Source organism: Hippopotamus amphibius, chromosome 4, assembly GCF_030028045.1.
Source record: "Hippopotamus amphibius kiboko isolate mHipAmp2 chromosome 4, mHipAmp2.hap2, whole genome shotgun sequence".
Taxonomy (NCBI): Eukaryota; Metazoa; Chordata; class Mammalia; order Artiodactyla; family Hippopotamidae; genus Hippopotamus; species Hippopotamus amphibius.
The window spans coordinates 89,574,117-89,600,282 of record NC_080189.1 but is presented as its reverse complement, the minus strand read 5'-3'; the positions used below and the strand labels follow the sequence as shown (position 1 = coordinate 89,600,282).

At 34.4% G+C, this 26,166-nt stretch overlaps 1 protein-coding gene across 7 annotated transcripts in view; it reads right to left on the bottom strand.

Moving 5' to 3' along the window:
- Positions 1 to 26,166, bottom strand: part of PHTF2 (putative homeodomain transcription factor 2) — a 113,780-nt gene that overhangs the window by 11,003 nt on the left and 76,611 nt on the right. For 6 of the 7 annotated variants that reach the window (XM_057732960.1, XM_057732962.1, XM_057732961.1 and 3 more), the window contains 6 exons: positions 17,737 to 17,923; positions 16,062 to 16,217; positions 11,116 to 11,334; positions 4,153 to 4,281; positions 2,408 to 2,680; positions 2,045 to 2,176 (listed from right to left, as the gene is read on the bottom strand). In XM_057732960.1, coding sequence (XP_057588943.1) covers positions 2,045 to 2,176; positions 2,408 to 2,680; positions 4,153 to 4,281; positions 11,116 to 11,334; positions 16,062 to 16,217; positions 17,737 to 17,923 — 1,096 coding nt within the window. The remainder of the gene's footprint in view (positions 1 to 2,044; positions 2,177 to 2,407; positions 2,681 to 4,152; positions 4,282 to 11,115; positions 11,335 to 16,061; positions 16,218 to 17,736; positions 17,924 to 26,166) is intronic. The other variant, XM_057732963.1, reaches the window with a different exon arrangement.

The following is a 26,166-nucleotide window of genomic DNA, read 5'->3' as shown; positions in this document are numbered from 1 at the left end:
CTATTTCCTGAGGATTTGCAACACAGTGAAAATGGTGAATATATAGCCTAGAATTCTCAGGATAATTTCCAAATATTTCATTTTATCAAACACTAATCATTTATTCAACATGTTTTTTGAGCACCTGCTCAGAATGAGGTGCAGTGCTAGGTACTAGGAACACAGCAGAGAACAAAACAGACATACACCCTATCTTCACAGGAACTCACTGGGAGTCAGACATCAAGCTCATAGTCACAGATATATATGTAAGTTGTGATGAGTGCTACGAAGGAGGTATAGAATGTTTTGAGAAAATTGGTAGGGAGTTTGGTATAAACATTGCTTCCTTAGGGATATCTTCCCAGGCCCATACTCCTAACTCCCAAAAAGATTGTGTAGGCCTGCAAAGATCTCTCCATGGAAGTGATAGTTACACCAGACTAAGATGCTGGGGCATGATGGCAGACAGCAGTGTTGTTGGTAGAAGGAAGAACCTGTGTAACAGTATACAACAAAAGATCATAGTGCGTTCAAAGAACTGAAGCAGTGTAGTGCGGCTAGAACGTAGGGAGGAGTAATTCAAAATGCGACAGGAGCACAGGCTATCGGCAGGAGCTGGGTCAGGAAGGGCGTTATAAGTAAGCCCTGCTAAGGTTTTGTTCTTCATCCTAAGCTCAATGGAGAACCTTCAGAAAGTTTTAAGAATATGGTCAAATCTACATTTTTAAGACATCTCTGGTAGTACACTGAAGAAAATATTAGAAGGAGGAAACAGGAATACTGGGAGGCCAGTTAAGAGGCAACTGCAGTAGTCCAATGCAGAAGATGATTGGTGGCTTCAACTGATGATGGAAATGGGAAAAAAAGAGAAGTAAATGGATTTAAGATATATTTTGGAAGCAGAAAGGGTGGGAAATGGTGATAAACTGAATGCTGGAAATGCCAGAGAGAAAGTCAGTACTCAGGATAATTCCCAGGTCTTTGGTTACATATTTCCCTCGCTGAAGTGTAAACTCCTAAGGGTAGGGATTTTCATCTCATCAATGGTGAATGACACATGGTTAACATTAAACAAATGTTTACTGAATAAAGTTATCAATGCATAAAAGAAAGCAATATCTACTTAGGGTTGATAATGAGGGGAAATTTTAGGTGGCTTCTCACTAAGACAGGTAACAAAGATTATATCCATCCTTCCAGAAGTGTCACAGTAAGAAAAAATAATTTACACCAATCTGTAGCATCTCCCAATGGAGAGTAACTCAGCTGAATTTAACAACTTAATAAAGAGAATAATGAATTTTTAAAATATTATAGAAGTGCAAATTTTTTCTACTTCTTTGTTACTTCATAATAAAAAGCATTAAAGATCTAAGTATGTCAGAGGATAGTTGGCCTTTAGGTCAATTTTATTAAGACATGATTACTCCATACATAATGAAATTCACTGCTAATGCAACAAAGAAATAATCCTCAGAAGTGTTTTCCTAAAACTAATTCAGATATTTCCCATTTCCCTCCTGACTTTTTATATCTTAATTCCATAATTAGGAAAGTTATTTTAAAGACTAAAAGAAAAGAATGGCATGAAAAGGATGGCTTAGAATTTCAAGCTAAAATTTTCAAATAGGCCATTTCAGTGAGGCAACTCATTGAATTGTTTCTGGGTTTTTTTAAAATTTCTTTTTTAAGCAGTGGGCTCCCTCTGCTGGCTTGTGATAATCACTCTAGGTAGAAACAAAATTTTTAAGCTAGCTTTTGAATGAATAGAAGTTGGTGAGATTTATGAACAAAGATAAATTTAGGACAATCTGATCTGGAATCATCTACCTAAAATGCATTTAAGCCTTTCAGACTTCAGATGTTTTACTGTAAAGAACCAGTTTAACATTTATTTTGAATTTCTACATATGGATCAAAATGAACATTAAGCGTGGCCACACAGCACCACAGAGTACAAATCTGCCTATAGATCTAGACATACATACATAAACTGACAAAGAATCTGGAACTATGAGAGGGAGCCAGCAGGTTAAGAGTACTTTTAGCACTACCATTCTACCTTAAGATAGGACCGGAGAGAGAGCCACATTTTTATATTCTGTACTTTCTTCAATCGGAAATGGGGAACCTCAGATTTTCGAGCCCTCCTTGCCGATGTTAAATGTCCAAAGAGTTTTGCAAAAAGTAATCGCTAAAAAAGATTAAAATAAAAATTAATTTTCAAGTAGATTACCACATAAAAACAAAACTCAACAAAACAGGGATTAGTAAGATTTTATTTGGTTACGTATTACAAAAACAAAGTAGGAAAATAATTAGCAGGTCAAAATGATTTAATGAAATACTAAAATACTCCAGGAATATTTTGAATATTATGAAAAGGATGAAATATTCTTTATTCAGAAGTCTATATTATACCCACCTGTTTATAAGTTCTTTCTGCTACACAGAGCAAAAAAAAGAAAATCCACACAAGAGACACACGAACCACAAAACTTATTATAACCATAGAAAGAACTATGACATCTTCATTAGAACCAAATGCAATCACATAAAGCTCTGAAGCAGAATGTGCTGTGAGTTGATCCAAGTCTGTAGCTTGGGAGAGTCGGAAAACAAACGGAGTTAAACCCAGGATTAGAGAGATTGCATTTCCAAAAATCTGGTATCCTATTCCTGGTATATGGCTGTTTACCTTTATAGAGAGAGACGAAAAAAGAAAGGAAAAAACTTACACAAATTTTATCTACAGTAAAATAAATTCCTAATGAAGCATTATTTTATTTATAGCAATATGAAATCATTTTGTTAAAATATATTAGTTTTAATACATGAATAATGAAATTTAAATTTACTCCAACTTTGAAAGCCTATTACACATAAAATGTAAGTCATTATTTTTTTCAGTTTTTAAGAACAGTTCATTATCAGATCTGCAATTCACTAAGTACATGCAAAAGGATTTACTAACCTGATCTTACCTGGATTTGAAAAAAAATTCTGTTTATCTCATTATTTAAAGAGTTAGAAATATTTACAAATATTGTAATACTGAAAACAATGAGATCTCATATCCACTTAAATTCAGTTAAAGAAAAAATCTAGAATTATACGTACTCAATAAATTTATAATTTGTGTTTTTCTTCAAAGAGTTCAATATACAAATGGATATCTCAAACTCTAAAACCATTTTCTTTTATACACACACGTACACACATATATATAAATTTTTTTTCTGAAACCACTTCAGAAGAGAGAATATGCTAGAGGGGTAAAAATTAAATAAGAGGAGGGGGAAAGAATGAGGGAATCATAAAAAAAGGAAGTTGGAAATTAAATTATGGGAAAATATAAAATTGGTAGGCCTGGGAGGGATCTTAAATACCATCTAGCTACCTTTTTATCATCATATTACACAGTATGTAAAAATTCACAGATAGTTAAGGTCTAGGGTATCAACTAGATCCAAGTCTTTAGAGACTCCCTGTCAATAGCTTTTCATAGCTCACACTGAGATATGTAATAGGAAGTAGATCAATTTCTGAAACCAGTTACTTTAATTCCTGTCCTACATAAAGTGTGCACAATGGTTCTAGTTAACAACACACAAGAAATTTAAAATTGCAAGTTAAATCATGTCTCTTTGTCCAGAGGAATCAGGTAAAATTTTAAAAGTAGTAATGATCTAATAAAGGAAATAATTTAATAGAAACTGATATTAAAATCCATAGTATTTGTACTCTACATCTTCAAATCACTCAAGATTTTTACTAGTTGCATTACTTCTATATACTTAAGTAGGCAAGCTTCCAGTTTGAATTTTTTTTAATGTTCTGCGTAGTAATAAATAAGTGAACAAATGATACATAAAAATAAGTTTTCATCAACACTTGCATATATCTAGCAGCTCCTAAATTTATCCATTGAAAGAAAAAAAAAAGAGTAACATAAAAGTAGAAAATTTTAGATTGTATCTATTCTTGATCAGAAAATGAAAAACACTAAAAGATGAGAGTGATGTGATGACAAATCTGTTTAGATCACTGTTTAAATACAAATAACTTTTTTTCAAGTTGAAGAAATGAGGTGAGCAGGTTTAAACACATTAAAGCAATCATTTAACATATTAATAATCACTGCCTAATAAATTAAATTTGAAAACTCACTCTGTTCATTATCATTCCACTGATTTCAAGTACAGACATGTCTGCCTTCTTGCAGTCATTGCCTTCCCATACGATAGCACTTATTTTTTCTAATCCTGGGTGGGAACTATGGAGCCAGGGCAAATGACTCTATAAAAAATAAATAGAAATTGGTGAATATATTAACTGTATTTCATAAATAAAATATGTATGTGGGTATATATCTATATACACACCCAATTTTATCTACACTAAAAAACAGAAATTGGTAAATGCATTTATATTTTATTTATAGAACAGATATATATTTATCTGTACAAAGCTATATCATGTACAATTTCAATGACACTAAAATTCTATCTTAAGATCAGTGAGCATATACACTAAACAGGTGGCATAAGAAATTACATTTGTAAAAATGCATAAGTTAAGAACTTTAACATATATTAGGCAACCTGCTGTTCAAAAATATTCTAAAATTTGTCAGCAAAAGCACTTAGTTGTCAATCTGTCTACATAACTCCCAATATACTAGTGTTCATAGACAAATGCACATTAAATTCATATTACTAATTGTTCACATTACTGATTGTCCAACTTATGATCATTCAATACGAAAGAATATGATAGCTGAGATTTGAACCTCTTTGAAAAACTAAACAGTGATACAATCTCATTCAGAAAGAGACACACATCTACCCTTAATATTTGATTTAGTTACTTTTCTGATTTTTTAATTTAGCATTTCTCCAAAGGATCGATTTAACTTTTTTCCCCCTTGGAGCAAGTATTACAAACTGAAGCACATAGAGCTAGAAGTACTCTCCCAAGTAGAATGAAGCATCTCTTGAGGTTTCAAGGAACAGAAAAAGGTAAAAAGGAAAACTGGAAGCTTTAATACAAAAAAATCAGATACTTAAAGTTGTTTTCTTGTTTGTTTCAGATCTACAATTAAAAGAATACAACTTCAAAATAGGATAATTGGGGGTTAAAGATAGCAACAGAACTAATAAAACACCAATCTTTACATTATCAGATATTGATAGAAATAACGCTAAAAGATTAGCCCCAGAATGGGATAAATTTGATTTTTTAAACTACATTATTTCTAAGTTATTTTTGTAACATATTTCATTCAAATAACTTCTAACAATAAACAGAAGACTCTACAATATTCTTTGGAGAACAAAAATGTGATTGAAATATAGTAAAGATATGCTTCTGTAAACTTAAGGAATATATTTTCCTCTGGGGGAGTAAAGTTGCATTGATTCATTTCAATTAAAGGTATAAAATAATAAGATAATAATATGTAAGAAAATAAATACGAGAAATTATTATTCTGACCTGATACATTAATTTTCTTTATGTAAAGCTATATATACCATGTTTACTATACACAGAGTAAAAACTGATGAAACAATTATATAGGCAAACCATAATGCCAGTAGTCATGCTATTGGCAAAGCTCTTTTACATTTAATTATTTGGCTACCAAGAGGCTTCCTCTAAAAATATATCAGCTCCAAAGATACAGTATTTCAATGTACATTAACTTTCATAGTACATATTTCACTACTGGAGAGCTGTAAGAGCTGTGATATGCTAGTTAGTAACTATCCACTTAATTCCTCAAATTAGGTTTTATAATTTATCCCAAACAAAATACTCTTTTTGGGATAAAAATAATTTTGCACCAAAATATAAATCAAAATTTCCCTGGAAATTTAATAACTACGAAACATAATGAAACTAAAAAGTTAGGAACAAGTATGAGAAGCTGAAGGGAAAGAGTGTTAAGCCACAGAGGTAACAGATTAACACATTGACATACAGGCTTCTTTTCTTTTTTAAAAAAAACTCAGTCTGTAACAGTGAATTACATGAAGCAAGACATACAATACCAAGAATGTCCATCTAGAGAGAGAAAAAGGAAATCAAAAAGTTCTTCACTGTACTTCCAAAAGTACTCATTTTGCCCAGGTACGCTCTAACTAGAATTTGATAGCATTTTCCTATTTGTAGAAAGGCAAAAGGTAAGAGAGTAGAGAGCAACAGAAACTGGAGAATTTTAAGAATTATTTAAAAATAGAGGTGTGTGTGTCTCTGTGTGTGTGTGTCTCTCTCTGTGTGTGTAAAATGTCCTCAAAAATAGTCTTGTTGAAATATGTACTGCCTTCAGTAAATGAGACTTTTTAAAAAAGTCTCAGAGAAAACATCAGAACATATCATTCCATTTTATAATTTTATCACATAGGTTCTTCTCAGTTACATTTTTCAAACTAAAATTTGGAACTCTTTCAACGGTTGCTCTTTATCCTCATCAAAATCTCAACTGCCCTGCTCCCTGTTCAGTTAAAACTGCCTGAAAAGCTTAACGCTTAAAAGGTAGTATGTTTTATTCCAAATAAATTCACCATGACAACTGCTTTCCTGAAGCTTCCACCGAGGGAACTGTAGCCATCAAAATATGGTTTTACCCACTGAAAAATGAATTTCACTTCAATGTGGCTTTATATTTTATTATATACTCAGCTGTGACTACAAGAGAAAATTTTTCTCTTTCAGAAATGTTTCAGTAACTATTTACCAAGAAAATAAAACAAAACTACAAATTTGGTGACATACTGACTAGAACACACTGACTTAAATGCTCAGTGCTTCTTCATGGGGAGGAATTTTTCAGTCTTCATGGTAGGCAGAAAAGGGTTTTCCAAACCTAATCTATACCTTAGTCAAACAAGGAAAAAACCAGGCAGCTTTTCATTAAAGGGAGCTAATTTCAGCTAAAACTGAAAACATGAGCTTTTTTTTTAGAAGCCTGAGAATACAAAATGTATGTAAAAATCAAGTCTTTAATTCAAAAGCAAAACCAGTGTAACCTAGAATACTATAATTAATATGCTGAGTAGAATATTACAAAATTTTTATCTTAACAAAAAAAGGAGCAGAGTGGTATGAAAGACTTAGGACCAATTTATTCTGTAGAGCATTCATTAAAACAAATGAATCATTTTTAATCATTTAAGAAAGGCCTAATTGGCATGTTTTAAAATTTTTTATTTTGTTTCATTCATTCACTCAACTAACATTAAACACCTACTATCTACCAGGCACTGTGTGATACAACAATGAGCAAAACAACACGTGGTCCCTACCTCTGTGCCACTTATGGGGTTGCTGGGAAAATAGCTCACAGGCATTTTCCTAAACCGCAATTCCAGTTATTACCCTCTGTGCCTCAGATGAATGTGCAGATGACTCATTCAACACCATTTTCTCATACATTGTTCATTGTTTTTTTTACTTCTTAAATTCCAGGGAGCTTCAGCTATTCCCATGGCCACACCCTGGACCCTGACACCACACAGAATTGCTCTGCTTCTGAAATGAACCTCCATCCACAACCTCTCATCTTCCCAGGTCTCTCAAACCTTCAATTCAAAACACACTTTTCCCTGAACACACCCATTCTTCAACCTACCCGTCCCTTCTTGGTTTCATTTCCTTCTCAATCTAATGTGTCTAGATTCTTACCATATCCATTATTTCAACCAGCATATCATCCCCTCTCCTGTCCCTTGAATAGCAACTATTTAGCACCTACACTGTGACTTTGGGTGCATTATTTAATTCTGAAACTCCATTTTCTCATCTATCAAACAAAAAATAAACTACATTGTCATAGGTCATGGGGATTTTATGAGATAATGCACCTAGATTACTTTGCATAATGGATGATATATAATAAACACTTATTACCTGTTTGCTACTATTATAATTATTACAACTATATTCCAGACAATATCATACAACTGTGTAGAATAGGCAACTACAAATTCATAGTGTCAGATTCCAGCTGGACCCTCAACCATGTGGCAGTGTCTCTTTTAATGTTTTACTTGGCTTGAACACAAACAAACACATACTCTCTCCCCACCATCTCCATTTCCCACAAATGAAAATATCAAGCCCTTCACCATCATCCACAAGCCCCTTAACCTGCCATCTCACTTCTTTATTGTTAATAGACCACCTGGCCTCCTGAACTTCAAAGAACAGAGATCATCAGGCAGAAACTCTCTCATGGTCTTACTTCCTTCATGCACTCTTCCTCCTCCTCCTATTTCAGCAGAGGATGTGTTCCCCGTCCTGTTGGAGGCTAAACTTCCTAATTACGCCTCCCCTCCAGAACCCTAAGAAACCTCATTCAATAACTTTTTCTCCTGTACTCTTCAATTCTTCCCTACTGCTTTCCTCCTTTGCACATAAGTGCTCAAGTATCACACATCTTTACATCTAGGGGGTGGGGACCAAAACATTCCTTCACTTTCTCCAACCTGTCAGGGACATGCTTCTTAAATCTCATTCCTCACTTTCACTCCTCATCCCCTGTGGCAAAACTTCTTCCCCCAAACAGTTTTCCTGAAGCTGAAGCCAAAATGAATGGATCTGTTTATAACAGAAACATTTCAATCGAATCGAGAATAATAATACTTGGCTTTATCATATATTTACTTTATACCCATTTGCTTCAGGTATTTTTACTCACAAAAATTACAGGCAAAATTGAAACTTACTTTGTACCATTCGCTTCTCTCATTCCCTTTTTAAAATTCCCCAGACCTATTATCCTAACCTTGGTGTTTATTATTCCCTTGCATGTTTTTATACTCCTACTGTCTCTGTTTTTATTCATAAATAATATATAAGATAACTTTACATGTTTTAAAACTTCATTATAAATGGTACATTGTACGTATAATTCTGCAACTTCCTTTTTTTATTCAAAGTTACATTCACAAGATTTACCCTTTTTGATACATGTAACTCTGAGTTGATTCAATTTCACTGCTGTATATTGTTTTAACATATGCCATGATTTATTAATTCTACTATTGTTGGATATTGCATTATTTACCATTTTTCACTATCACACACAATGCAATGAACATTTTTTAATATGTTTTCCTTGTGACCATCTTCTAGAGTATCCTTGGAGTGAGAAGAAAGAGTCCTGGATTTTATCATAAAGTAACCAAGTACTCTCCAAAGTAGTTGTACAGATTTATATTAACATCAGCACTGAATAAGAGCATTAAAAAAACTCTTTTCTTACCTAAAGTAACAAGTATTTTTTCCCTATAATTTCTTCTAAATACTTCACAGTTTTATTTCTTCACGTTTAGGAACTACTTGGAATAAATTTTTGTCTTTGGATAATCATTTGACCCACAACCATATACTGAACAGTCCATCCTTTTCCTACTGATTTGTAATGGCACTTATACATCAGGGATCCACACAAACAGGTATCTATTTCTGGGTTTTCTATTCTGTCCCATTGGTCTATTTGGTCATACACTGTCTTAGTCTGTTTGGGATGCTATAACAAAATACCATATTCTAAATGGCTCACAAACAACAGAAATCTGTTTCTCGCAGTTCTGGAGGCTGGGAAGTCCAAGAGCAAGGTGATGGCATATTTGGTGTCTGGTGAGATCTCACTTCCTGGTTCACAGACTGCTCTCTTTTTGCTGTAACCTCACATGATGAAAAGGAAAAGGGTGTTCTCTGAGGCACCTCTTTTACAGGGGCAGTAATCTATTCCTGAGGCTTCTACCCTCATGATCTAATCACCTCCCAAAGGCCCCATCTCCAAATACTGTCACACCGAGGATTAGGCTTTGACATATGAATTTTGGAGGGACATAATATTCAGACTATAGCATATAGCTGTACCATAGATACCATCTTAATTACTATACCTTTAAAGTAAATTTTCATACTCAGTAGGGAAAGTCCTCTGTTGTTCTTCAAAATTATTTTTGCTATTCTGGACATTTTGGTCTTTAATGTGGACTTTAAATCAATCTAAGTCCAACCAAAACAGAAAGACAAAGAAACATACTGGTAGGATTTTGGTAGAAAAAGGAGTGATAATGGGTATCTTTTTCTTGTTCCTAACTTTAATAAAATGATCCTAAAATTTCATCATGAAGTATGACAGGTTTTTAGAAGGTCCTTTGACAGTTACCTTTTGTCAGATTAAGGAAGTTTCCTCCATCTCTAGCTATCTAAGAGTTTACTTGTTGGTTTTATTATTAAGATTTGATGAGAAGTTGGATAAGAGAGAGAAGAAAGTGAGGAAGAGTAACCACCAGGTTTCTGGACGGGCGGGTGCGTGGATGGAGATGTCATTCATAAGAAAAACAGATTTATGAAGAAAAATGGAGTATTAAGTTACATGTGAAGTACTGGTGGGACATTCAAATGAAGATATCCTACAGACCTGTGCTGTTCAATAAGGTATCCTACTCACATGTGGCTACTGAGCACCTGAAACGTGGCTAGTCCAAATGAGATGTGCATATGCACAACATTTTGAAGACAGTATTTAAAAATGTAAAATATTTCAGTACTATTTCTCATATTAGTTATATGCTGAAATGATAATATTATGAATATACTGGGTTAAACAAAATGTATTTAATTCCACCTTTTTAAATGTTTTTAAATGAGATGACCAGAAAATCTTAAATTCATATGTAACTCTCATTATACTTCTGTTGGATACCATTACTACAGGCACTTGGAGATACAAATCTGATACTCATGAGATGTAGATTTATGAATTATAATCTTATAGGTGGAGTTAAGACCACAGGTATAGATGAATCTGACCATGAAGTATGCTGAGTGAGAAAAGGACTAATGCATCTAAAGTACAACTTGACTTACAAAACTCTATTTACCAACAACTTCTCAGGAACATATGTTTGCAAGGTGAGTGACACAATCATTATATAAATACTGAGATTCTACGTTCCAATGAAGCCAGACCACAGCTCACATAAAAATAAAAATAATACAGGAACATTATTTTAATTGAATGTAAGTTTTGTCTTCACCTCTGTAAAATCTGTACATACATTCAAAGGAGCTGGAGTGATAGCCCCACATAATCCAACACTGTAAACCAACCTGATGAAAAGGGTCGTCTCTATATTCTTTTTTCACACATGGATTAATTTGAGGATTTTCCACATCTGTCTCACTGGTACAAGATGATCGGCATTCTGCACAATGTAACAAGTCTTCCCATAATACATCTTCTGTTTCAGATTCTGGCCTTGTGCTCTCAGAATCCTGTCTGGAACTTGAACAGCGAGAGCTGCAACTAGTACCCGATTTAGGGGCATCCTGAAATCAAGATATTCTTTGACATTAGTACAATTTATGTACCCTTTCCGCTCAAAGGATTCTATCAGAAACATATGTTGCTACTTTTTGGCAAAATGACACACACACTGTCAAATGACAGTGAAATAAATAGCGAAACATTAAAATACATATTATTTTTTTAAGGAGTAACAAAATTTCCTCATATAAAAATTTGATTGCACGTCTCAGCTCAAGTGTCATTTTGCAAAGGTTGTACCTGTTTTCTCTTAAACTTTATACAAAGTTCAGAATTCAGAGACTAGCCTGAATCCATATGGACTGCACAGTCATTGAATATTAACCCACTTCAACTGATGTGTTTAATGGAGTTCTTTTCTTACTCTAGTGTTTTTTTGTTTCTTACACAACAGATTTCATATATCTACTGTTCTTGTTTTTCAAACAGAAGTTCAATAAATTGATATAAAATTAACAAATAATCTATATCAGGAACATAACTGCCAACTCATGTTTTTTAGATAATCTATTGTAAAGAAGTGAAAAACTAAAAGGCATAAGTTAAATAATTTCTGATCAATTTGCTTTTTTCCTAGGAGTTGTTAATGTACAAAATAAATACCTTTGAGTAAAATTTTAATTTAAATTAATTCAAAATAACCTTTCCTAAATAAACAATGGTAATAACCATCCTTATATAGTCAAGTATGCTGACATTTTTGGATTTGTTTTTAGCTATCCTCTGTTACTAAGATTTGTCAGTTCTACTTTAAAATGTTTTATATTTATCCCTCTCTCTTTCCCATGTTATCAGCACAGCTCAGACTTCATCATTCACACTTTGTTTGCTGTGAGACCTTCCTGATTGACCCCTATCTGAAAAGCCTTCCCCTCTTTCCAGAGTAAACTTCCCAGAGTGCAGCTGTTCTTACATTCCTCAGACTAAAATTTTTCTGTGGCTTCCCACTGTTCTCCTGGATAAAGTTCACATTCCTTCACCCGGCATACTTGTCTTCATATGTGCTACTTCGGATCTTGTTCTCCACTTCTCCTCCAGTGACACTGGGCTACTCCCTAGCCTCTAAACACAGCTTGCTCTTTGCCACTCTAGCCTCTGATCATGTTCCTACCTCCTATTGTTAATTCCACTCTCTTTTAAAGCCTACTCAACAAAGTGTCAGGAAAGTACTATCTCTATCCCTTTCTAGCTGTCTTACCTTGTTTCTGCGTCTTAGTTTAATCATCTACCAACGGAGAATAAAACTACCTACCTTAAAGAGATAATGAAAATTAAGTGAGCACTGTAGCTCTTAATATAAACCTAGTACAAAGCAGGGGCTCAACAAATGTTAGTTTAAAGGTACTCTCTATTTAGAGCAATTATTTTGTTCCTGAAGCGAGTTATTAATATCTGTATTCATTTGATGATAAGTTCTGCATTGTTGTCTGGCATCTATAATACTGTGTTAAATGTTCGTGTATTTCATATTCTCAAATCATAACTCTCAAATACACTATAAGTCCATGAAAGACAGATATTAAACTCTTTTTTTTTTTGCCATCGTTAGCACAGGTAACAAAATATCTTAAATGAATGAGATATACTATTGATAATTAACTTATTGATATTAGAATGGGATACCATATATATTTAGTGTACTGACAGCGTATTTGTGGGAGTAGGGTTGTTTGTTTGAAGGAGAGGTAAAAATTTTCCAAAAGAGTTGAGCAGGAAAATGAATAAAGACAAAAAAAATACAGAAAGAGAAAAGGGTAAAAATTAGTTGGCTTTGTTTTATAAAAAGCACTCCAAACATACTTCAGATTCACTAATGTCAACCAGAATATCTGGAGCATAAGCAGTTTTCAACCCAACAGTTTTCATTAGATAGCAAAACAGATTGTATTAAGTAATCAGTAATTGCTAATTCAAAATTTTTGATAAAATTAGCTTATTATCTGTAACTAATTTCTGATGCAGACTTGCTAATCAGATACAGAAATAAGTAATAGGATTAAAGGCCTGATGACTGTTTAAGTGAGACTAATGGGTGATTTCAGGGATAAAGAAATATTTATAATTCTTTATAAATGTATTTTGTCAAATACTGATTAGTAAGTAGGCCATTTTACAAATGTAAAATCTAAAAATTATTGCCTATAATTGCTTACATTTCAAACAGTATGTTACCTGCAGTATTTAGGTGGTTAATGGCCACTTTAAATTTCACTGGAAATTGCTGAATTAAGCCAAGAAATAGGAACTTTTAGAATTGAAGAAAATAGCTCAATAGTTCATTTAATGAATACAATTTGCTCTGTTTATTTCAAATCTTTAGGCAGATAACTAAAACTGAACATATAATCATATTAAGAAAGATTATTTATTTGAACTGAAATACTTGAAGGGAATAAGCATTTATAACATAAATACTTTGTGCCTGGCAATTATGCATAATCTTATTTAAAACGAACAATGTGATGAGGCCAGTCTCCTTCTCTCCCCACTGTACAGATGCAGAAACTGAGACTCAGATAAGTTAAATAATTTTTCCAAAGTCATTTAAGTAGTCTGACCCCAAGCCCATGGTTTCTTCACTATGCTTCCCATCAAATGCTACCTTCATCAGATGAAAAGCTAATCCACAAGGGGGGAAAAAATTGAAAGATACCTGTAGACTTAAACAAAGCAAGATAGAGCTAGGAAACAGGACAAATGCTTAAAATGAGCTACCAATTCCCCAGGACACCTCCTATATCCCAGATAACCAAGTAATTCTACCAGCCTCTTCCCAACAGGAGACTGGAAGAAGCCAATCAGATACAGTAATGCAGTAGAAACAGAGAAGAAACCAGGGTGGGGATAGGAGTAGGGGGTTGAGGGGTAAGAGGGAGGAGGGTTAAGTGAAAGCCTAACACACTGAATGGTAAGATCACCACTTCATCCCCAATACCCCTGGTGTCAAATACCATGAGAGCATGTTATAATATATACCACCCTATCCCACCAGAAGATTGGATGACTTCCTGAAAACTAAATGCCCCTAAAAAGTATATCTATAGATGCTGACATCTGGGAAGCTTACAACAAATGACTGGGTCCCTGACCAGTACTCTTATAGTGAGACCCATCAGTCTCACTCCTGCACAAACTGCTTCCCCAAATGATTTCTTTGTGCCTCACCCTAAAAGAAAACAGTATCAGCAGTAATTTGAATAGCATACTAATAAATACATATATATGCAAAACAACATTACAAATCCTCTGTCTGAATTTTACTTATTCAAAGGAGGTTTTGTTTTGCTTTTTTAATAAAAAATAAATAAGAACAACTTCAAAGTTGGTTTGACTTGAGAGTAAAAAAAAATTGGGAACTGAAATACAGTTTTTTAAATATCTTCTAGTCTAAAGTTCCTTACTTCACAGATGAAGAATTGAAGACCAGATTTTATTTTCATGTAATCTTTTATATCACTTTTAAAACGATTTAAAACAACCAATGCCTACTAGCTAATTATCAGCCTTACTCAGCTTGGAATATGGAATATTTTAAGAAACATATTTATTTAAAAGTTAAGATTAGTAGAATAATGTTCTGCCCTTCAAGAATCTCAATATTTCAAAATACAGCTGCAATCCAAAAAAAAGTAAAGACTAGGGGACAGAAAAGTACCTCTAAAGCCTAATAATTTATAGAGATCTCCTTCTATAGGAGGTCCTGAACTCTTTCCAGGACCAACAGACTTCTACCTGTGCACTGAATAAAACTGAATTTCACAAGCATGGTTATCTGGCTTAGGAACGGTAGACAGTATGTCAGATAATGTGGGTGAAGAGGCAATGAGCAGACACACTGGCATTAGTGTCTTTCTAATGGCAGCCACTGAGAGAAGAAACAGGCTCTCAGAGGCTGAAAGTCACCAGAAAGATTAACTAGAGATATAATCACAAAGAAGAGTGTACAAAGAACAAGTAACTCTTCTAATGTTAAAACTCTTAAGGTATTCATATTCCAGCACGGCATAATATTAGATTTTTCAGAAGTCTGACCCTAAATTATCAAGGAAAAAAATATATATTCTAATATAGTACAAAAAGAGTAGAGGTAACGTTTGTCAAAAAGTGACATAAGGAGTAATTCATGTGCATTGAAGCAAGACAATGTTCTGTCCTTAGAATAAAATGTGAAAATACAATTGAATGAAAAACTTTTTCGAGTTAAATAATTTCAAGAAATGTGATAACTTCAAGAGATGTGATAAAGTTGGAAAAGGGTTTAGAGAAACAGATATTAATAAAGAAAAATAGAATCAAAGAAGAAAAAGGAACTGAATTTCATAGTCTGGGCAACTTAACTGGTGACAGTAACATGAAGGAAGTCACTTAAATAACTTTGCTATAATCTAGAAGTCATAAAGCCTTTCAAATCGTAGAAAAGACTAACAAAGGAGTTCAGATTGTCTCTCCAGGATGTTCTTTAGAAGGAAACAACAAACTGAATGTGTGAGTCTTCAGAGATAACGTACAAAATGAGTACAATGAGTACAAGTATGTGGCTATTTATCATGTGTGAAATACATAAATCTAAAACTGCTCCTCTATAAATCCAGATCATATAAGAGTAAAGATATTGAGACTAATGGGAAATATTTGTTATTTCAATAATTATATTCAATTTTTGAAAAAAGTTGTAAATTAAAAACATAAAATAGATATATATGTACAAACGTAAGGCCAAAGTATATACCTCATTAGGGTAATGTTTCTTATAATGGTGTGACTTTCTATTCCGAAGAATGCTCTCAGAAGTCCTGTCTGCATGACGGTGCAATGGGTATCCTGTTTCTGGACCTTCTTCACTGGAGACTTCGTCCGAGACATTTGTTATTGTCCTTTGGGTATCCTAAGTTAGGAATATACAAAGAGGATTATTGATGATTTCTGACTAACTTTGTCACTTTAAAACTCCAAAATTTTAAATTATACATACATATACACACATACCTTTAAATACCTCTAAAAACCTGAGAGTAATTGATTAGTACTATCTGATTTTCTAAAAAATGTCTTAAAGCAGTGAATACAGGGACTACAGTACTGTTATTTTAAGAATAACTCATTAGTCATGTCAAATATTGTCCTATAACGTTTCTGTTCACAAAACGATTTGAAATGGCCTACAAAATTGAGAACCTAAAATTGTATAAAAGCATAACAGAGACCCTTTAAAAGAAGCTTGAGAGACCTAAAATGAATTATACTATTTTCAGAAACCAAAAATGCCATCAATCATAAAACCAGCACTGATTTAATAATGGGTTATGAGGCAGGATGAGGTGATTGGTAGTCAAATGAAACACGTATCAGAGAGACAACACCATGTATATGTTGATTTGTAAGAGACACCCAGACTTCAGAAGTTCTGAAACTGAGAGACTCCAGAGCAGATATTTTATTGATACTTTCATGTTCCTCTCATATAACACTGGTAGGCAATACATACCTGGAAATGTGCTTGAAAACTGCATGACTAAAATCTTAATTTGTTGAGTGATGCTAGTGATGTGAGGCTCACATTACCAGAGAGTTAAATGTCTCAAAAATCTAAAATCAGAGTAAGGGATTGTAGTTCATTGCCACCCCATGCTATCTGTTACATAGCTACTGGTACTGAAAATACATGTACTGTCAAGCAATAACACATACTTCACTCAAGACAGAGAATCCTCTTTTCTTCCTTTACTTTCCTCTACATACATGTTCATGCTTACATTCTGTAACATCTTTTAATTTGATATTTCTTTTTTTACTGTAACAGCTTTTAAAGAATAAATTATGTAACAAAAAAAAGTCAGGGAAACAAAGATAAAGAAGATATTACATCAGGCTTTATTACAATAAACCCAGGGTTTCTTTTGGAAAAGTAAACAATTATTATCCTTAACAAATATTTCCTCAATAAGAATTTTTTTCAAATGAAAAACAAATGTGCTGACACCAAAGGTAACAAAGGTAGGAAAAACAAGTTAATATTTTCTTACAGAGAACATTAATGGAAAACTGGGGTCCTAGTTCAGTCTCTAGAATAATTCAGATGATCCACTTGAAACAAATTCTTACACACACGGAAATGGGGAAATAAAAAGTAAGGTTTAACAAATATTGACTATAAATTATAAAGTACTTTAACATTTCAGAAAAAATTGGAGCCATCAATCAATTCAGAAGGTGCCAAGTTACACTGGAAATCAGGTTTATTCACAGTACTTTATCTGATTTTCAGTTTCATCAGTGTGATTTATAAAGGCTCACAGAATAAATTCTGGAGAAAATACATATACTCAAGGGCAACTACTGTGTCTAAGTAACTTCCCAGTAACTAATGTAAAATCACATAAAGTATTTTTTTAAATCACACTTACTTTGCTGGGAACATTCCTCAGTGTTCCTGTGTTCCAGGTTGCCTCTTCTGGTCGAAGAGTTTCACACTGAGGTTCATGGCTTTGTACTCCATCTTCACTGCTTTTAACAGTCTTTTTCCCATCAAGGGATACATAGCCATTGTCAGTCTCAGTTGATTTATCAATTGAATTCTTTGCTTTCTTTGATCTAAAAAGAAAAATATGTGAAGCATGCTATGTGGACTTAGCTTATTTTGGATAGGTTACCAGTAGAAATTTTGATCTGTTAATAATTAAATCTGATAGTTATTTCTTAGCATTTTAATTGCTACCTTATTATAATAAATAATTCAGAAATATAATATCTATAATAAAAAATAAACATGTAAATCAATGTTCTACTTCAGCTTATTTTGTAAGTTTTAAGGTCTTACAAATAGCAATTCTAAGAGACACTCCCTAACTTACCAAACAATTCCTGGTCAAAATCACCTCGCCTCTGAGCAAGATCTAGGATCAAAATTTTGTCCAAGGACTTCACTGGTGGTGCAGTGGTTAAGAATCTGCCTGCCAATGCAGGGGACACAGGTTCAAGCCCTGGTCTGGGAAGATCCCACATGCCGGGGAGCAACCAAGCCTGTGCACCACAATTACTGAGCCTGTGCTCTAGAGCCCAAGAGCCACAACTACTGAGCCTGCGTGCCACAACTACTGAAGCCCACATGCCTAGAGCCTGTGCTCCACAACCAGAGAAGCCACCGCAATGAGAAGCCTGAGCACCGCAATGAAGATAGCCCCAGCTTGCCTCAACTAGAGAAAGCCCGTGCACAGCAATGAAGACGCAACACAGCCAAAAATAAAATTAAATAAATTTAAAAAAATTTTCTGTCCATTTTATTATAGTTAATAATACATTTTTAAAGTCTTATTTTTTAAAAAACTACCTCACTAATTATAAAGTTAAGTTGCAATTAGTGGTTTAACTTAGTTTTAATACTCTCCTTTACCCAAATACTTTACCGTTAGCATGGATACATAAATATCTCTAATAAATTCATTTTAATATACAATGGAGACACAGGATCTCTTGTAATATAAAAGCACATTAAAAAAAAACGGAAAACTGCACAAGATTCTATATAATGGAAGAAGTAAAAACGAACACAAAGAAAAAAGAAGTAACCTCTTTCACCCACTGAAATACTCTAGAAAAAACGTTAGTAATCGTGTAGCTAATTAGTACCTAAAAGACTACAATTGAGGTTCTTCATTTACAGGTATTAAGTTTTTCTCAATACAAAAAAACATGGAAAATAATAAAGCATTTGATTAATAGGCAAATGCTTGAGGAGTCCTCTTCAGAGACTACAGTGGGTGAAAGAATGGCTATCCAAAAGAAATGGTTAATAGAAATATAAGTCCCACACAAAATTAAAATGTGCTCAATGCTGATTAAGTATATTGTAAAACATTATTTAAAAGCAATTGTATTTAATTATATTTAATTAAATTTCCTTGAATTTTCTTGAGTATCAGTGTGCAAAACAGGAAAAATAAAACTAGTATGTTGCCTTCATGTAGGCAAAAAACAAGAGGACTTTTAAATGCGAAAAAAATGTCATCTTTAACACTACAGTTACTCAGTTCTATTGGAATCTATCAGAACCATGCAGGACCTTACAATTCATCTATGCTAAATATTCATTTTGGAAACAATGAATCAGAACTATAAAGAGGTCTAGGTGACTTATTTAAGGTCACATAGCCAGTTAGAGGCAACGCTGTCATTAGAACACAGACTTCCTGAGTATGAGGTTAAGTATATTCTCCACACTACCTCCAACTACTCATTCTTTGGGAAACTACCTGTTAGATTTCTTAACACACTCACCAAAGCCCAGAAAGTTTCTGTTTTATACAGACAGGTCCCTTTCCTTTCCAACCTTCTTCTGCAAGACTACTAAAGGGGACAGATAGACCATACCTCCCATATGCTCTACAGAGCTCTGATGCTTTCTGATCACAAAGAACACATCTCAACAGAGCTGCAAGACTCAAAAGTCCAATCTTCTGACCCTTTTCTTTCTATATGACCCTAAGAGGCATGAAGAGACTAAGGGAATGAGCCATAGAACAAAGATCATTGAAGAGTGGCAGAGGGGGCTTCCTAGGTGGCGCAGTGGTTGAGAATCCGCCTGCCACTGCAGGGGACACGGGTTCGATCCCTGCTCCAGGAAGATCCCACATGCCGAGGAGCAACTAAGCCCGTGAGCCACAACTATCGAGCCCATGTGCTGCAACTACTGAAGTCCACGTGCCTAGAGCCCATGCACCACAACAAGAGAAGCCATGGCAATGAGGAGCCCATGCACCACCACAAAGAGTAGCCACTACTCACTGCAACTAAAAAGAAAGCCCAGGCACAGGGAAAAAAAAAAAAAAAAAAGCGGCAGAGGGACTTCCCTGGTGGCACAGTGGTTAAAAAGCCACCTGCCAATGCAGGGGACACGGGTTCAATCCCTGGTCGGGGAAGATTCCACATGCTGCGGAGCAACTAAGCTCATGCACCACAACTACTGAGCCTGCACTCTAGAGCCCCTGAGACACAACTACTGAGCCTGTGTGCCACAACTACTGAAGCCTGAGCACCTAGAGCCTGTGCTCCGCAACAAGAGAAGCCACCACTCACCACAACTAGAGAAAGGCCATGCGCAGCAAGACCCACCACAGCCAATAAATAAATTTATGAAAAAAAAGTGGCAGAGGGAAGGAGGAAAATGAATTACAGTAGAGAGGAGAAAGGGCAAAAGAGAAAAAGTTCAGAGAAAACTTGTGAACTTCTCTGCCTGGGGAAGAAAGAGATAGAAATGCTAGTTACTAACTGTTTCCTTTACCTCTCCCTTGAATATTGTGTAACATGTAGATGTGGAAAAAGACCAAGGGAAGTGAAATGACTTGATATCATAAAAATGTGAGAAACTCAAACACAGTGAAAGAGTGTGCTGGAAAGGTATTTATGAAGCTTCATGGAAATTGTACTGGGCTGGAAAGGGAGGGGGAAGGAGGTGAATAAGGTGAAGGAAGACTGAAAAGTTGGTAGAATAGAACCATTAACCAGGCAGAATATGCAAGAAGAGAAATATATTTGGGAAGAAAGATGAGATGTTGGGTCTGAAGTGCCTGGGAATATCCTGAGAAAGATCAATAGGCAGTTGAAAACATAAGCCTAGAAGCCAGTGGTCAAAGCAGAAAAATCAGCTGTAAACTTGCAGAGTGAACCAGAATCCAAAAGATATGGGCCTAGTGAAAAAGGCGTTGAATCAGTAATAATGGCTGCTTTAAGAATTTTTCTAAGGAGAATGTACTCTCTTTTAACCAGGACAGTGTAAAGACTATGTATGTTATGTTAAGCCAGGGGAAAGAGTACTAGTAGCACTCATCCCATATATCTTTCAGCTATCTCATACTTCCTCTCTTCCTTATCTCTGCCTCCTTCCAATCTTCTCTGGGTTGTTTCTCTCTCCTAATATCTCTTTGAAGCACAAGTAACACTATCAGAAGATATGTTACTAAGCTACACAAGCCATCTGATGCTGCTCTTGCACCAAATGCAGATAAGCTGCAGACCAAGATGAAATTACAAAGAAAACACTAAATGTAAGTACCAACCTCAGAGTTTACAAAGCAACTCGAAACACAAATCCAGACAGCTTGTCAGTGTCTGGTAATAACAGCACTTGCAAGAGCATAGATGGAATGGAACAGTAGGAGCAGTTCAGCAACAGCCAATAATGGCAACTCATTTGAAGGTAATTTTAGGGCAGGGGCCAGGTACAGCCCAGAGGGTTTGGGAGATGGCCTACATACAGAGAATTAATTGAATAAGTAAGTATATTGAGGACAATAGGAACCAAGTTTTTCAGTGCTAGCAAATGAAGATACTGAGAGGAGAAAAGAAAAAATGAACTCCGTGGTATTGTATTTGAATTGGAACTATCACTGCAAATTCATAGCTTATATCTAAATAAATAAATATAAATGTAAAAGGACACACACACACACACACACACTCTCTTTCTAGCTCTGTCCATTGAGAAGGCCCCAGTGTAGCAACACCACAATAACAATGAGTGTAACCAGCATTCAGATCTTGGTTTCTATATATCACTCTCCTTGAAGAAGTAGCTCATTCCAGGCCTCAGGCAGAGGAAGTACAAGTTGAACCTGGAAATATTTTGTGGTGCCAGAAAGTAAGGAAGGGTTCAGAGAATGATAAGGACATGCCAAAGAAACAAAGAAACTGCTCAAAGGGGCTCCTCTGGCCAAACTGAAGCCAATCTAAATAAATCCAAATAAATAAAGCCAATCCAAAATAAATGACAGCAACAAACTGGAAAAAAAAATAGAAATCTGTAAGTAAATAATTAAGGGAAAGCTTTTCTGTAAAGGGGAAAGCCAAATAATAAATGTAGGAGGAATGATGGAGTTAGAAAAATTACCATTTGGCAACCACCATAATAATAATTCAAGCAACAATCATCAATGGATGCTAAAACTAGAAGGTGAAGGTGGGATGAGAAATGGGTTATTTTCATAGTTAATGTATCTGCACACAGGACATTTGTTGATTATAAAGGAAGAAATAAATTTACTATGGAGAAATCTAGCAGACATTATCTTAATCAAGTGATTCATATAAACATCACTAGTAAGGGAACAAATCTATGTAGTTTGCCACCTGATAGGATGAAATGATATTCCTGCCAAAAATGCATAACTGGGTTTAATTATGAAGAAATATCACACTACTAACTCAGTGGTGTGCTGCTAAATGTTGAACAACCAGCTATCCAGGGGTAAAAAAGCCCTTGTGTGTAGTGTTCCCTGATTTCCATGGTGTGAATAATCCTACCGTGGCCAATTTCAAATACCAACTCATAATGCTGAAGACAGCATGGGAAGAGATGCACATACTCAGCTCTTGCAAGTCACTTAGAGCCAGATCCAGAAAACCACTGGCACAAACCCAAATTAAGGGACACTCTACAAAGTGACCACCCTGTATCTTCAAAATTGTGAAAAACACGAAACTTCAGGAAAGACTGAAGCCTGTCCCAGAATGAAGGAGGCTAGAAAGACATGACCCCTGGGTGTGGCACATGATCCCAGACAAGATCTTTTTGTTGTGAAGGATATTAAAAGGAACAATTAACAGAGCTGAACTAGGTCTCTGGGTGAAAGACATATGGGAGTTCTTTGCACTGTTCTCTTAACTTTTCTTTAAGTTTGAAATTGTCTCAAAATAAAATTACATATTTTTAAAAGTACAAACTGATTACTTTAGATTTGAGCATAGGGGAAATGCTGACAAGACAAAATGTAGGAGAGCTAAGTTCCAATAAATGCAGGTTAAAGAGGGTCAAAAATTGTGACTGCTCCAGGCATGGTTTAGTTTTACCATTGATTGTTATATCGTTCATATTGTCATTAATTGCTGAAAGTAAGAACTTCACAGAACAATATTAATTTCTGAAAAGGAACACAGGTTACCAAGACTCAGATGTTTAAGTAATTCCTCCCATTCCCTTACAAAAGGGAGTAAAACTATGAGGGAAAGAAAGTGGAAGTGAGAGATCTATTTTTTTTTTTAATTGTGAAATTCTACTTAGAGTATATTTTTTAAAGGGAAGTTACTTCTATTTAAATCAACTTTAAAATATGTAAAAAAAAAATAAGTTGAAGCGAGCTAAATAAATAGCATTTTGATTTCTTTTCCTTTCTTTTTTTTGAGGGGAGGGGATTATTTAATAGAATTCCCTCTTTCACAGGGGAAAATTTAGTGATTTTATTATTTTTTGTAATTGCATTTTTTTACAGTATAGTTACTCAATATTAATAGCACTTTGATTTTAAAATAAACACATATATCTAAATCATCATTCCCTGACCAAAAACAAAAAGCAGGGTAGAAAGAAACTCATTAGGAATTAAAATCCTACAATATAGAAAGAAATGGTGCTTCTTAGTACTATCTACAAAAAGATCTTACCTTTTGATAGCTACACTTAATGCATATAATGCATTCATTTAATAAAACCAGAGTTAACAATATTTTCTTAGATCAACCCAAACACTATGAGTCACAGGCATCTGGGCAGCAAGGTTAGTAGCATCTTGAAAAAGGAGACACAGAAGCCTATGGTGATTTTACTTATTCCATGCTGGAAGATATATTTCCTGCATTTGGATTTTTTTAATCGAAGTATATAGTTGATATACAATATTATATTAGTTTCAGGTGTACAATACAGCGGTTCAGCATTTATATATTGCTGCAAGGAATTTTGAACAAAAAAGCATTTGCAAAGATACAACGTGCAATTTCACTGCCACAGTCATGGCTTACAGTTTTATAACTACCTAATAACTAATTAACACTTTAATCTATGGATGGCATGACCTGTGTAAAATTTTCTTTAAAGTATTATGCTTGACATTCAAGAAGTGTAGCTCTATGTCAAAAATACTCTTAGGGGGACATGACTTTACATGTAGTATAATTACCTTAGTTCCTTTGTGAGAGAGAGAAAGAATTTGGTTCTTTTCTGAAAAAATGCCAATAAACATACAATCTACACAATAAATACATCATAAAACTGGACTTATTTACATAAAAACTTTAGCCAAAAAGTTAACACAACTTTAAAGAACTTACTAGCTTATAAAATATCAAATCTATTGTGCAAAACATGAAAACCAGTGTTTTTCTGTATTAAAAAACCTGGTCAGGTAATCAAGAACACTCATGATACTCTGTACTGCCAAGAAAAAAACGCTGGAAGTATTTGTTGGTGCTCTCAAAAATATTCAGAGGTATATAAAGTGAGACAACTGAAGACCATCCTTTCAGTATTAAAGGACATGAGAGTTGCTAGGGGGAAAGTTAACAGTAACAGTTCTATTGGACTAGAACTAATAAAATATTGACTACCCATGCCCTCCCCCCCACCCCCCAAAAACAGTAGTTTTCATTCTAACATCTATAAAACCATCAAGTCACCAAATGCAAAACTCAGATATTTGTGTGGTTATGCATTTACTTTCCCATCATTTATGCTAATTCAGATATCTTAATGGAAGTATCCAGCTTTTAAACTTGTTATCACCAGAAACAATTTCAAGTCTCAGTTGATATTTCAGTGTAAGCCCTTTCTGATTTATCAAAGCCTAAAAGACCGAGACATCATCAAGATTCCAGAACTCAGTTTAGAACTTCTAAAATTAACATTTTTCTTAAGATCTTTTTGTACCCAATATTTAAAACAGTCTCATTCAATTGCTGGCAAACTAGTTCCCAAATGAGACAGCTGAAAACAGCGCACCTTTAAAAACATTTACATTATAGTTGTCATGATTAAAAGGAATAAACCCAAAGGGATTTAGCCATTATAATATCAATTACTAGTAGTCAAGGTCATACTACAGCCCCAAAAGAGGAAAGTTAAAGTCTCAAACTCATCTGACTAAAGAAACATGGCAGAATTCTAAAGGCACCAACTTACTAACTTAGGAGGATTCTGAATACTACGTAATAATACAACACCAGTTTCAGACGAGCAAAACAACTAAATGATCCCCCAAAGCAAAACATGTCCACTATGCTATTTATAATTGCTTAACATAAAGTCTTAAGAAATGTTTAAGAAACTGACTCTGCAGTGATAAAACTGTCATATCTTTACTGTCAGAAAGTAGAGCTATTTATCTATATTTTTAAAAAGACTAACAGAGACAGAGATAGAGACAGAACCCAACCCAAGTTAAAAATAAAACAAACTAGGGACTTTCCTGGTGGTCCAGTGGTTAAGACTCTGCGCTTCCAATGCAGGGGGTGAGGGTTCGATCCCTGATTAGGGAACTAAAATCCCAGATGCCACACAGTGCAGCCAAAACAACAACAACAACAACAACCAAATCTGTCTCTTCTTTGGAAGAAGACTAAGTGGATGAAAAAGTCAGAGAATCAACTTAATGTCACATTACTGCAAACTATCAATATAAAAATTTGGGGAAATTTCCCCCCAAATTACAATCAATAAGAATACACCAGAATATAACTGCTCAATTGTACAATGCATGATAAACTTTATCATAAGAGCAAAATCACAAACTGATAAACAATGATATTAGTAGAGAAGTTAACAAACGTGACTGAAAATAGTTACTTGCAGTATCCCTTTTCTTGATTTATTAACGTAGCAACTTTCATCAGTTTTGGTAAATTATTATCATGGTACAAACTAAACAAAAAACTCAAAGTACAAAAACAGAATTTGATATTATAGTATATATTTTACTCTTTCAAATAACAATACCTATATGTTTTATTTTAGATAATTGAGGCAGAGATTTTTTAAAATGTCATATAACTCATAGGCCATATTAATAAAG